The 15,084-nt window shown below is 47.3% G+C and overlaps 1 protein-coding gene across 1 annotated transcript in view; it reads right to left on the reverse strand.

Moving 5' to 3' along the window:
• bod1l1 (biorientation of chromosomes in cell division 1-like 1) overlaps nt 1-15,084 on the reverse strand; it is a gene marked incomplete at its 5' end in the record, with an annotated part of 102,999 nt that overhangs the window by 12,744 nt on the left and 75,171 nt on the right. Inside the window, 5 exons of the mRNA XM_084332150.1 lie at nt 852-944; nt 1,955-2,372; nt 8,884-8,966; nt 10,647-10,815; nt 12,915-12,964. Coding sequence (XP_084188276.1) covers nt 852-944; nt 1,955-2,372; nt 8,884-8,966; nt 10,647-10,815; nt 12,915-12,964 — 813 coding nt within the window. The remainder of the gene's footprint in view (nt 1-851; nt 945-1,954; nt 2,373-8,883; nt 8,967-10,646; nt 10,816-12,914; nt 12,965-15,084) is intronic.

Here is a 15,084-nt window from a genome sequence, read left to right on the forward strand (position 1 = left end):
TGGATCGCGGATTTCACTATGCAATAAGGGGATTTATCATCAGCCAATGGACATATCGATCTACCAGATGGCAATCGATAACGGGGAAATGCTCGGGGGGATCCAACCGGCTCATGGTAAGATCTTTTTCACGTAAATTACAGCCCGATCGAGCCTTGTTATGATACGATACGATCAGCGTATGTGGCTACTTAGACGAACACGGTTATTGGTAATCAATAATAAGAAACGACGTCACCCCCCCCCCCCCCCCCCCTTTCATGCATACATGCTTGAGGATCGTGCCGATCATATGCAGTTTGAGTTTTAACTGTAGCTTATGTATAACGGAAATGCCATTGGATATAACGTTAGTAGCTATTAGCCCTTTATCTAGCCTTCCAGGAAATATACTAGACCAAATGCCGTATAACGCTTATATTCACGGCGCTATAAAATGAGAACGTATTGATGACGTTTTTTTTTTCTTTAAGCCATTTTGAAGGGACGGTTTATGGACTCAATTGACAATGAGAATGGACAGATAGCAATACTATAAAGTATAGATTTAGCTCTACAAACAGCCCCAAGTCTGTTTACATTTGCTGGTCCTCTAGAGATTTATTAGACGCATCCCAATGGCCCCGAATGTGTTAATACACTGACTAGAAAGTAATACCACCTTAATACACTGACTAGAGAGTAATACCACCTTAATACATTGGCTTAAAGGGGGGCTTCACCTAAAAACAATGCAGATTTATTTTGCACATAATCTAACACACATCCAAACACTCTAAACAGTTGTGCACACATTGAGTTTGACAGTTACTGAGAGTAAATTAGTTTGAATAATGGCCACCAGGGGCCACCAGGAGTGAAGTTGGTAATGAGCGTGAGAACGGGCCTCACCTCCGCAGCCTCTTCTATGTCCTCCGACCTCTTCCTCTTCAACGCAGGCTTACCTGGAAGAGAGGAAGAACTATTAAGACAGCAAAACAGAGTTTTGAGTGTGCAGTACATCCACAGCTAAAGAGATTGGTTTTATCGGGTATCACAGTGGCTAAAAAGCTGATAGCATCACGATGGTTCCAACCGGAAAAAATGTGCCGAAAGGTCTGGATTATTACATATCTCGATGTGATCTATCAAGAAATATCTACAGCAAGAATTTTGGGTCTCAATGAATCCAAAATGACATTGTGGTTAGAAGTGGTGGAGAAAATAAAAGCTAGCATATAATGGTAGTGTCTGGTTAGGAGCGAGGGAAAATGGATGGATTATCCAATGGGGGGTCCGGGAGGGGGGGGTACGAGCTGGAGCATGTGTGTAGGGTATTAGATAACAGGTATTAAGGGTATATCCTATATATGACAATTAACTAAAATGTGATTTCATTGGATGTGCACTGTCAACTAATGCTTGTATATCTTATCGTGTGTTGTCATGTTTGTTTATGTGTTTGTTTAAAAAATAATAAAAAAATAAAATACAAAAAAATAAGACAGCAAAACAGCAGTGAGCGACAGGAGAGACGGAAGAAAGCGAGGTGATGTGATGATGAAGGCTGCGAGGTGGGGTTTGAACCCACGACATTGGGAGTACATTGTGGTATGTGTGGTGTGACACCAGTGTTACTCTGTGTTCAGGCTCCGCAGAGTAAAAGACATGCCCACCATCCCTACCGGTGTACGTTGTTTATTTTATTATTATATATTTATTTTTAAATATAGAAATAAAATCCATGTAGTTATCAGTGCCCATGTTCAAGAGATAAAAACAGAGTAGCTTATGTTTTAGTTTCATTCCAGAGTAGATTTAACTTCACGTGAAGCAGAGATTAAAGGCGACACAACGACCGTGGAGGATTTTGGGGGGGGGGAGAAACAGCCCAGTGCAGAGTGCGCTACAACTTCCATTTTTAAAAACCACGCTCTGCACTGCTCGGCCCAGTGGTCAGGCTGAAGCGACTCACGTGTGTCAGCCTCCTCTGGGCGCGCTGCAGACTCCACCTCCTCTGGGCGCACTGCAGACTCCGCCTCCTCTGGGCGCGGTGCAGACTCCGCCTCCTCTGGGCGCGGTGCAGACTCCGCCTCCTCTGGGCGCACTGCAGACTCCGCCTCCTCTGGGCGCGCTGCAGACTCCGCCCCCTCTGGGTGCGCTGCAGACTCCACCCCCTCTGGGCACGCTGCAGACTCCGCCTCCTCTGGGCGCGCTGCAGACTCCGCCTCCTCTGGGCGCGCTGCAGACTCCTCCTCCTCTGGGCGGGGGGGCGGGGACGACAGGTGCGGCAGGGGTGATGCGGGTGACAGGGGCGACCGGGGTGACGGGGACGACGGAGGCTTGGGCTGCCTTCCACGCCGAGCGCCTTTCTTCTGCTCCATTATCTCCTCCTGCAGATAAAGAGACTAGATGAGCTCCTCTTTACTCCTCGTGAGAGAGACCGGGGAGACATGAGACTGGAGAGAGACTGGGGAGACATGAGACTGGAGAGAGACTGGGGAGAGACTGGGGAGACATGAGAGACTGGAGAGACCAGAGAGATCAGAGAGACTGGGGAGACTGGAGAGAGACTGGAGACTGGAGAGACTGGGGAGACATGAGAGACTGGAGAGAGACTGGGGAGACTGGAGAGAGACCGGGGAGACATGAGAGACTGGAGAGAGACTGGGGAGACTGGAGAGAGACCGGGGAGACATGAGAGACTGGAGAGAGACTGGGGAGACTGGAGAGAGACCGGGGAGACATGAGAGACTGGAGAGAGACTGGGGAGACTGGAGAGAGACCGGGGAGACTGGAGAGACTGGAGAGAGACTGGAGAGAGACTGGAGAGAGACTGGAGAGAGACCGGGGAGACATGAGAGACTGGAGAGAGACCAGAGAGACTGGAGAGAGACTGGGGGGACTGGAGAGAGACTGGGGAGACATGAGACTGGAGAGAGACTGGGGAGACATGAGACTGGAGAGAGACTGGGGAGACTGGAGAGAGACTGGGGAGAGACTGGGGAGACATGAGAGACTGGAGAGAGACTGGAGACTAGAGAGAGACTGGAGAGAGACTAGAGAGAGACTGGAGAGAGACTAGAGACTGGAGAGAGACTAGAGACTGGAGAGAGACTAGAGACTGGAGAGAGACTGGAGAGAGACTAGAGACTGGAGAGAGACTGGAGAGAGACTAGAGACTGGAGAGAGACTAGAGACTGGAGAGAGACTGGAGAGAGACTGGAGAGACTGGAGAGAGACTGGAGAGAGACTGGAGAGAGACTGGAGAGAGACTGGAGAGAGACTGGAGAGAGACCAGAGAGACTGGAGAGAGACTGGAGAGAGACTGGAGAGAGACTGGAGAGAGACTGGAGAGAGACTAGAGAGAGACAGGAGAGAGACTGGAGAGAGACTAGAGAGAGACTGAAGAGAGACTGGAGAGAGACTGGAGAGACTGGAGAGAGACTGGAGAGACTGGAGAGAGACTGAAGAGAGACTGGAGACTAGAGAGAGACTGGAGAGAGACTAGAGACTGGAGAGAGACTAGAGACTGGAGAGAGACTAGAGACTGGAAAGAGACTGGAGAGAGACTAGATAGAGACTGGAGAGAGACTGGAGAGAGACTGGAGAGAGACTGAAGAGAGACTGGAGAGAGACTGGAGAGAGACTGGAGAGAGACTGGAGAGAGACTGGAGAGAGACTGAAGAGAGACTGGAGAGAGACTGGAGAGAGACTGGAGAGACTGGAGAGAGACTGGAGAGAGACTGGAGAGAGACTGGAGAGAGACTAGAGAGACTGGAGAGACTGGAGAGAGACTGGAGAGAGACTGGAGAGAGACTGGAGAGAGACTGGAGAGAGACTGGAGAGACTGGAGAGAGACTGGAGAGACTGGAGAGAGACTGGAGAGAGACTGGGGAGACTGGAGAGAGACTGGAGAGAGACTGGAGAGAGACTAGAGAGAGAGACTGTAGAGAGACTAGAGAGACTGGAGAGAGACTGGAGAGAGACTGGAGAGAGACTGGAGAGAGACTGGAGAGAGACTGAAGAGAGACTGGAGAGAGACTGGAGAGAGACTGGAGAGAGACTGGAGAGACTGGAGAGAGACTGGAGAGACTGGAGAGAGACTGGAGAGAGACTGGAGAGAGACTGGAGAGAGACTAGAGAGAGACTGGAGAGAGACTGGAGAGAGACTGGAGAGAGACTGGAGAGAGACTGGAGAGAGACTGGAGAGAGACTGGAGAGAGACAGGAGAGAGACTGGAGAGAGACTGGAGAGAGACTAGAGAGAGACTGAAGAGAGACTGGAGAGAGACTGGAGAGAGACTGGAGACTGGAGAGAGACTAGAGACTGGAGAGAGACTGGAGAGAGACTAGAGACTGGAGAGAGACTGGAGAGAGACTGGAGAGAGACTGGAGAGACTGGAGAGAGACTGGAGAGAGACTGGAGAGAGACTGGAGAGAGACTGGAGAGACTGGAGAGAGACTGGAGAGAGACTAGAGAGAGACTGGAGAGAGACTGGAGAGAGACTGGAGAGACTGGAGAGAGACTGGAGAGAGACTGGAGAGACTGGAGAGAGACTGGAGAGAGACTGGAGAGAGACTAGAGAGAGAGACTGTAGAGAGACTAGAGAGACTGGAGAGAGACCAGAGAGACTGGAGAGAGACTGGAGAGAGACTGGAGAGAGACTAGAGAGACTGGAGAGACTGGAGAGAGACCAGAGAGACTGGAGAGAGACTGGAGAGAGACTGGAGAGAGACTGGAGAGAGACTGGAGAGAGACTGAAGAGAGACTGGAGAGAGACTGAAGAGAGACTGGAGAGAGACTGGAGAGAGACTGGAGAGAGACTAGAGAGAGACTGAAGAGAGACTGGAGAGAGACTGGAGAGAGACTGGAGAGAGACCAGAGAGACTGGAGAGAGACCAGAGAGACTGGAGAGAGACTGGAGAGAGACTGGAGACTGGAGAGAGACTAGAGACTGGAGAGAGACTAGAGACTGGAGAGAGACTGGAGAGAGACTGGAGAGAGACTGGAGAGAGACTAGAGAGAGACTAGAGAGAGACTGGAGAGACTGGAGAGAGACTGGAGAGAGACTGGAGAGAGACTGGAGAGAGACTGGAGAGAGACTGGAGAGAGACTAGAGACTGGAGAGAGACTGGAGAGAGACTGGAGAGAGACTGGAGAGAGACTGGAGAGAGACTGGAGAGACTGGAGAGAGACTGGAGAGAGACTGGAGAGACTGGAGAGAGACTGGAGAGAGGCTGGAGAGAGACTAGAGAGAGACTGGAGAGAGACTGGAGAGAGACTAGAGAGACTGGAGAGAGACTGGAGAGAGACTGGAGAGAGACCAGAGAGACTGGAGAGAGACTGAAGAGAGACTAGAGAGACTGGAGAGACTGGAGAGAGACTGGAGACTGGGGAGAGACTGGAGAGAGACTAGAGAGACTGGAGAGACTGGAGAGAGACTGGAGAGAGACTGGGGAGACTGGAGAGACTGGAGAGAGACTGGAGAGAGACTGGAGAGAGACTGGAGAGAGACTGGAGAGAGACTAGAGAGACTGGAGAGACTGGAGAGAGACTGGAGAGAGACTGGGGAGACATGAGAGACTGGAGAGAGACTGGAGACTGGAGAGAGACTGGAGAGAGACTGGAGAGAGACTAGAGAGAGACTAGAGACTGGAGAGAGACTGGAGAGAGACTGGAGAGAGACTAGAGAGAGACTGGAGAGAGACTGGAGAGAGACTGGAGAGAGACTGGAGAGACTGGAGAGAGACTGGAGAGAGACTGGAGAGAGACTGGAGAGAGACTAGAGAGAGACTGGAGAGAGACTGGAGAGAGACTGGAGAGAGGCAGGAGAGACTGGAGAGAGACTGGAGAGAGACTGGAGAGAGACTGGAGAGACTGGAGAGACTGGAGAGAGACTGGAGAGAGACTGGAGAGAGACTGGAGAGAGACTGGAGAGACTGGAGAGAGACTGGAGAGAGACTGGAGAGACTGGAGAGAGACTGGAGAGAGACTGGAGAGAGACTGGAGAGAGACTGGAGAGAGACTGGAGAGAGGCGAGAGAGACTGGAGAGAGACTGGAGAGAGACTGGAGAGAGACTGGAGAGACTGGAGAGACTGGAGAGAGACTAGAGAGAGACTAGAGAGAGACTGGAGAGAGACTGGAGAGAGACTGGAGAGAGACCAGAGAGAGACTGGAGAGAGACCAGAGAGAGACCGGAGAGAGACCGGAGAGAGACCGGAGAGAGACTAGAGAGAGACTGGAGAGAGACTGGAGAGAGACTGGAGAGAGACTGGAGAGAGACCAGAGAGAGACCGGAGAGAGACTAGAGAGAGACTAGAGAGAGACTGGAGAGAGACTGGAGAGAGACTGGAGAGAGACTGGAGAGAGACCAGAGAGAGACCGGAGAGAGACTGGAGAGAGACAGGAGAGAGACTGGAGAGACTGAAGAGAGACTGGAGAGAGACTGGAGAGAGACTAGAGAGAGACTAGAGAGAGACTGGAGAGAGACTGGAGAGAGACTGGAGAGAGACTGGCGAGAGACTGGAGAGAGACTGGAGAGAGACTAGAGAGAGACTAGAGAGAGACTGGAGAGAGACTGGAGAGAGACTGGAGAGACTGGAGAGAGACTGGAGAGAGACTGGAGAGAGACTGGAGAGACTGGAGAGAGACTGGAGAGAGACTGGAGAGACTGGAGAGAGACTGGAGAGAGACTGGAGAGAGACTGGAGAGAGACTGGAGAGAGACTGGAGAGAGACTAGAGAGAGACTAGAGAGAGACTGGAGAGAGGCAGGAGAGAGACTAGAGAGACTGGAGAGACTGGAGAGAGACTGGAGAGAGACTGGAGAGAGACTGGAGAGAGACTAGAGACTGGAGAGAGACAGGAGAGAGACTGGAGAGAGACTGGAGAGAGACTGGAGAGAGACTGGAGAGAGACTGGAGAGAGACTAGAGAGAGACTGGAGAGACTGGAGAGAGACTGGAGAGAGACTGGAGAGAGACTAGAGAGAGACTAGAGAGAGACTAGAGAGAGACTAGAGAGAGACTAGAGAGAGACTGGAGAGAGACTAGAGAGAGACTGGAGAGAGACTAGAGAGAGACTAGAGAGAGACTGGAGAGAGACTGGAGAGAGACTGGAGAGAGACTGGAGAGAGACTGGAGAGAGACTGGAGAGAGACTGGAGAGAGACTGGAGAGAGACTAGAGAGACTGGAGAGAGACTGGAGAGAGACTGGAGAGAGACTGGAGAGAGACTGGAGAGACTGGAGAGAGACTGGAGAGAGACTAGAGAGAGACTAGAGACTGGAGAGAGACAGGAGAGAGGCTGGAGAGACTGGAGAGAGACTAGAGAGAGACTAGAGACTGGAGAGAGACAGGAGAGAGACTGGAGAGAGACTGGAGAGACTGGAGAGAGACTGGAGAGAGACTGGAGAGAGACTGGAGAGAGACTAGAGAGAGACTAGAGAGAGACTGGAGAGAGACTGGAGAGAGACTGGAGAGAGACTGGAGAGACTGGAGAGAGACTGGAGAGAGACTGGAGAGAGACTGGAGAGAGACTGGAGAGACTGGAGAGAGACTGGAGAGAGACTGGAGAGAGACTGGAGAGAGACCAGAGAGACTAGAGAGAGACTGGAGAGAGACTGGAGAGAGACTGGAGAGACTGGAGAGACTGGAGAGAGACAGGAGAGAGACTGGAGAGAGACTGGAGAGAGACTGGAGAGAGACTGGAGAGAGACTGGAGAGAGACTGGAGAGAGACTAGAGAGAGACTGGAGAGACTGGAGAGAGACTGGAGAGAGACTGGAGAGAGACTGGAGAGAGACTGGAGAGACTGGAGAGAGACAGGAGAGAGACTGGAGAGAGACTGGAGAGAGACTGGAGAGAGACTGGAGAGACTGGTATTAAGGGAAACCCCACACAAGGATGAAGAAGATGAAGAAGATAAGGGACAATGAAATGGAAAGATGACATAGGGGTGAGACATGTATATGTATATTGACCTGTATATGTATATTGACCTGTATTATGTATATTGACCTGTATTATGTATATTTACCTGTGTACAGTATGTATATTGACCTGTATATGTATATTGACCAGTGTACAGTATGTATATTGACCTGTATATAGTATGTATATTGACCTGTATATGTATATTGACCTGTATATGTATATTGACCTGTATATTGACCTGTATATGTATATTGACCTGTATATTGACCTGTATATGTATATTGACCTGTATATGTATATTGACCAGTGTACAGTATGTATATTGACCTGTATATGTATACTGACCAGTGTACAGTATGTATATTGACCTGTATATAGTATGTATATTGACCTGTATATGTATATTGACCAGTGTACAGTATGTATATTGACCTGTATATAGTATATTGACCTGTATATGTATATTGACCTGTGTACAGTATGTATATTGACCTGTATATGTATATTGACCTGTATATGTATATTGACCTGTATATGTATATTGACCTGTGTACAGTATGTATATTGACCTGTATATGTATATTGACCTGTATATGTATATTGACCTGTATATGTATATTGACCTGTGTATGTATATTGACCTATATATGTATATTGACCTGTATATGTATATTGAACTGTATATGTATATTGACCTGTGTACAGTATGTATATTGACCTGTGTACAGTATGTATATTGACCTGTATACAGTATGTATATTGACCTGTATACAGTATGTATATTGACCTGTATATGTATATTGACCTGTATATGTATATTGAACTGTATATGTATATTGACCTGTGTACAGTATGTATATTGACCTGTATACAGTATGTATATTGACCTGTATACAGTATGTATATTGACCTGTATACAGTATGTATATTGACCTGTAAATGTATATTGATTTTGTTGATATTGTAAATACCTCCTGCTTGTCCTCTGGTTTCTCTGAGGTGATTTTCTCCTCTTTCACATCATCCTTCTTCTCGCCATCTTCCTTCAAATTGCCTAAAAGCAAGGCAGCACAGTAGTGATGTCACTTTCTTTTCATCAGTCATTAATTAAATCTCCCCCCTGATGCGTGAGGTCTGATGGTGAAACTCTCAGGGCTAGATCCACAAAGAATGGATTGCACGGAGCAAGTTGCACCCTTACTTACAATTCATTATGAATTGAAAATGGGGGACCCTGATGTAAACAAGACGAAAGTCTCTCTCTGGTCTGCATCCCCTTAACAATTGTGTGTATTGAGCCGTACTGTATTGTACCCATTCTGCAATCTGTTAATAAAATGTTCATTCAATCAATCAATCTGCACGGTGATTGATTGAATGAACATTGTATTAACAGATTGCAGAATGGGTACAATACCCATACAATACGTATATCTATAAACTAATACCTGGTAGCGTACAGTCTGTTTCAAGTAGGGCTGGGCGATATGACGATATTATATAAATATCGGGTACAGTTCATTAACGATACACTTTTTAAACATATCGTGGATATCGTGATGTTTTGCCCAAGAGGCTTGTGTCGCGTCAATCTGGTCCACACGTTGACACTTTTGAACAGCGCCGCCCCACACACACACTACTGCATCAAAAGTGACTACTTATGATAACAAAGGCATTCGTTTTGTGGCATTAACGTTATAATAATAATAATGCAGGACCTGTTCAGAGGTCTCTATATAGTTACACTTTCAATAACATCAGCGTATTTACATAGTGCCGACCGAGGTCGACCTAGATATAGCAAGCTCGTTCATATCTCAGCCCGTGCTGACTCAGTTGTGCCCATTCTGCGGTCTGTTAATAAAGTTTTCAATCAGACAGATGTATGGAAAGGCTTTTATTATAACATCTGTTGCAGTAAAATCATTATGCCTCCAGTCGTTTAGTCCTTCTGCGGAGCTAAAAGCTAAACGTCGGCCGCGGCGAGCTGCCATTGTTATTGTCATTGAGCTCTCCAACGGCGGAAGTAAAAAATGAATACGCGCTTTCCGATTGGTGCTAAGAACAGCAGGGCGGGTGGAAGCGATGTGACGTAATTGGCAGACGCGACTGTCAATCAAAATGATTCTGTTTGCCGACTGAATGAATGAGAACGTTATTAAAAGATTGCAGCAGGGGTACAAACAATACAGTACAGCTCAATACAACAACAGTCAACAGCGGACTGGAGGATGCAGACCAGAGAAAGACTTTCGTCTTGTTTACATCAGGGTCCCCCATTTTCAATTCATCATATTTCATATCTAAATCATATAATATCTCATTGCTAAATATATGCAATATATAATCTAATAATCCAATAATCTAAATCTAATATATAATATAAAAATGCTAAATGCATGGGTATTTTATTTTGTCTTTAATGTTAGCTTGCAAACTCAAATACTGTCTTGGTAAGCCTCATAATGAATTTTGGGGAAAAAAAGAAAAACATCGTGATGCGTATCGTGTATCGCCGAAAGGTCAGAAAATATCGTGATATCATATTTAGGCCATATCGCCCAGCCCTAGTTTCAAGTGTGATGGTAAATGGTTAACTTTTTTTTTTTAAAGTTTCTCAGGATATATTTGTGCTTGTCCACACTTTCAAAAACAAAAACCCTGTAAATTAATTTAAATCCTTTTCCAAAAATGTCCATACTTTCCAGACGTTAAAGAGTGACCGTCTTACCGGCAGTGGTGTCTTTGGTTTGGGCGCCCGAGCGTCGGCCCCTGCGTGTCGGGGTGTCCTCGGACTTCTCAGGCTCTTTAGGTGGGTCCTCCTCGTCGGCGTTGCTCCTGGACAATGAGCGCCCCCTGCGGGGGGCCTTGGCTTCCAGCACCTTCTCCTGATCGGCCTCCTGAAGAACCAAACAAAGCTGCTTGAGCAAACAATGGAATGAGAGAGAGAGAGAGAGAGAGAGAGAGATAGAGAGAGAGGGGGGGAATTGGCCCAACGACAAAAAATTGGACGGGGAGAAAAACAGAGAAATTAGAAGAGGAAAAAAATAAATAAAAAGGATATCATTCACTTTTAAATGCTGTTTATTTATTGAGAAGAAATTCTGATACAATATTTATGGTTTAAAACCAATATCCGACAGTTAGTTACACTTTAGATTAAAAAATAATATTTCTTGATTCAGAACTATTTCATCATGGATGAACAAAACTTTCAATGGCTGATTTGACACGTGAAAGTGTTTCTGATTTGACACGTGAAAGTGTTTCTGATTTGACACGTGAAAGTGTTTCTGATTTGACACGTGAAAGTGTTTCTGATTTGACACGTGAAAGTGTTTCTGATTTGACACGTGAAAGTGTTTCTGATTTGACATGTGAAAGTGTTTCTGATTTGACATGTGAAAGTGTTTCTGATTTGACACGTGAAAGTGTTTCTGATTTGACATGTGAAAGTGTTTCTGATTTGACATGTGAAAGTGTTTCTGATTTGACACGTGAAAGTGTTTCTGATTTGACATGTGAACGTGTTTCTGATTTGACATGTGAAAGTGTTTCTGATTTGACACGTGAAAGTGTTTCTGATTTGACACGTGAAAGTGTTTCTGATTTGACACGTGAAAGTGTTTCTGATTTGACACGTGAAAGTGTTTCTGATTTGACACGTGAAAGTGTTTCTGATTTGACATGTGAAAGTGTCCCAAATCAGAATTGAAAAGATCACGCTGTTCCAAGTCACTTGAATCTGCAGACTGAGCGAGGCCCTTGAGAAGCTCACCTCAGCAGACTGAGCGAGGCCCTTGAGAAGCTCACCTCAGCAGCGTGGCCCTTGAGAAGCTCACCTCAGCAGACTGAGCGAGGCCCTTGAGAAGCTCACCTCAGCAGACTGAGCGAGGCCCTTGAGAAGCTCACCTCAGCAGACTGAGCGAGGCCCTTGAGAAGCTCACCTCAGCAGACTGAGCGAGGCCCTTGAGAAGCTCACCTCAGCAGACTGAGCGAGGCCCTTGAGAAGCTCACCTCAGCAGACTGAGCGAGGCCCTTGAGAAGCTCACCTCAGCAGACTGAGCGAGGCCCTTGAGAAGCTCACCTCAGCAGACGTGGCCCTTGAGAAGCTCACCTCAGCAGCGAGGCCCTTGAGAAGCTCACCTCAGCAGTCTGAGCGTGGCCCTTGAGAAGCTCACCTCAGCAGACTGAGCGAGGCCCTTGAGAAGCTCACCTCAGCAGACGTGGCCCTTGAGAAGCTCACCTCAGCAGACTGAGCGAGGCCCTTGAGAAGCTCACCTCAGCAGCGTGGCCCTTGAGAAGCTCACCTCAGCAGACTGAGCGAGGCCCTTGAGAAGCTCACCTCAGCAGTCTGAGCGAGGCCCTTGAGAAGCTCACCTCAGCAGTCTGAGCGAGGCCCTTGAGAAGCTCACCTCAGCAGTCTGAGCGAGGCCCTTGAGAAGCTCACCTCAGCAGACTGAGCGAGGCCCTTGAGAAGCTCACCTCAGCAGCGTGGCCCTTGAGAAGCTCACCTCAGCAGACTGAGCGAGGCCCTTGAGAAGCTCACCTCAGCAGACTGAGCGAGGCCCTTGAGAAGCTCACCTCAGCAGACTGAGCGAGGCCCTTGAGAAGCTCACCTCAGCAGACGTGGCCCTTGAGAAGCTCACCTCAGCAGTCTGAGCGAGGCCCTTGAGAAGCTCACCTCAGCAGACTGAGCGAGGCCCTTGAGAAGCTCACCTCAGCAGACTGAGCGAGGCCCTTGAGAAGCTCACCTCAGCAGACTGAGCGAGGCCCTTGAGAAGCTCACCTCAGCAGTCTGAGCGAGGCCCTTGAGAAGCTCACCTCAGCAGACTGAGCGAGGCCCTTGAGAAGCTCACCTCAGCAGACTGAGCGAGGCCCTTGAGAAGCTCACCTCAGCAGACTGAGCGAGGCCCTTGAGAAGCTCACCTCAGCAGACTGAGCGAGGCCCTTGAGAAGCTCACCTCAGCAGACTGAGCGAGGCCCTTGAGAAGCTCACCTCAGCAGACAGCTGCTGCTCCTGGCCGTCCTTCTCACTCCTCTCTGCACCTGAGGAAAGAAAAGTAATTTCATAAAAGATAAATCTACATCTCACAGAATGTTTGAGGTGTTGGCGTGTTGCTACGCTGAGCTGAGCAGTAAACCAGGGGAGGTGGGATGACTCCATCAGCCCATTCAAAACCCACCTCAAAACCCACCTGTTTAGGCAGGCGTATGTCTGATTTTATTTTATTTTTTAAATGTATTGTGATTGTTAATGAACTGTTTTTAAATTGTTGTATGGCGACCTTGAGTGTCCTGAAAGGCGCCTTATAAATAAAATTTATTATTATTATTATTATTATTATTATTATTATTGTTATTATTATTATTATTATTATTATTATTATAATCACGACAACATTTTAGAACAAGGTGAGTTCCAAAACGACAAATAAATGTAGCTAGAGTTATTTGAGGGATCTCATTGTGTTGCTTTTTAAAACAGTTAGATAGCTTAACACTTTGGCTGCCATGGGTTAAATTCATTATCAACCGTAGGTTGCCGGCTATATTTGTCTATAGAGAAAGTCCCCTTCTTTGCAGGGCTATAACTTTTTAAATTCTATTGCTACATTGCCATTATTAGGGCCCATTCAAAGTCCTATATGTATTGTTCATTGTGTAGCAACGTTAAACTTTTTCATTCACATATTCATAGTAAAGTATGGTCTAATGTATAAGTATGTTTTCATCTCTTTCTGCAGCTTTCTCCAGAACGTGATCTATAGCCCCAAATACATTATATTGATGATGCAATACAGTTTTATGGCAATCAGCGCGATATAAAAAATTCCAACTAGACGTACTTCTAGAAGTTACTACACGTCATCTGATGTTGACCGGATGGGCTAGGGGGCGTTTATAATTCCGTGGGCAGCGTTATACCAATCATCTAATGTGGGTCAAATGTTGATAATAGCAGTTAGTATCGAAGACGGTAACTTTACACGCTAAAACTCACCCCAGTCTCCGCGCGCCGTTGGGCGATCATCGTAGAGTAGAAATTGTATCATTATGGGATGTAGATTTACCCGGTCCATCTCCAGCTTGTATAATGGTATATACGTCCAAATCATGTTGTTTATCGAGTTATTGGCAATCGATCGCTATGTAGTGTGTCGAGATCGAGCCTCGGGACCTATATCGAGTGCCCGGAAGTAATACGGGCGACCAGCACAACCTCTACGGCACTTCCTGTTAAGCGATTGCACCGATCGGCCACCAGATGGCGCTCCTGAACCGCCAGAGAGCTCAGTGGGTCCTCCTGGTGAATCTCAGGCCAGCGGAGGGGACATATGAATCTGATCCCAGATTTTTGAAATATTGATATTAAAGACGCTGTAAAGCGTCTTCGGCAACTTGAGCATGGCCGGGAATGACGTGTTTAAGCGTTTTCCGGCAGCCAAAGTGTTAATAGCATAGAGCTACTTGCAGGGTTCCCACAGACATTGCAAAATGAAATTCAAGCACAATTTTCCAAGCACTCTTTTTCATTTTCAAGGATGTCACTCAAAGGATACAATTTAATTTTAAATGCTGTTTTTTTAAGCATCTTCTTGGCCTGCTTGCCAGCTGGAGCGAGCTAGAGCATCACATGCGAAGACATGAGATATCTTCACAGTCTTCACCTCCCGCTGCCTACGTCGTGTGAATAACACCCTACAGGACCAGTACCACCCAGCACACCATCTTTTTCAACTGCTGCCCTCTGGTCGAAGGTACAGATCCATCCAGTCCGGTACTAGCAGACTGACCAACAGCCTCTATCCACGGGCTGTCAGGCTGCTCAACGATCAACTTGCCGCCCCGCACCCCCCTCGCACCCCCCATCCCCAACCCCCGGTGACATAACTCCCACTTCTACATTACAACAATAACTGTGAACCGGACATGCATTTGCTGCACTATACACTATACACTATTCCATCCATTGCAAGCCAACGCCCCCCCCTCCATCCATTAACAACTCAACTGTCACTGTACTATTTATTGCACTAGCTGCTAGCACTACTGCACTTGGGACATTGATATTATTATTATTATGTATATGCTATATTCAGTATGTTTGTATGCCAGTGGTGATGCTCTAAACTCAATTCCGTTGTACCAACAATGACAATAAAGAT

Source organism: Notolepis coatsorum, assembly GCF_963971535.1.
Source record: "Notolepis coatsorum genome assembly, chromosome: 16".
Lineage (NCBI taxonomy): Eukaryota > Metazoa > Chordata > Actinopteri > Aulopiformes > Paralepididae > Notolepis > Notolepis coatsorum.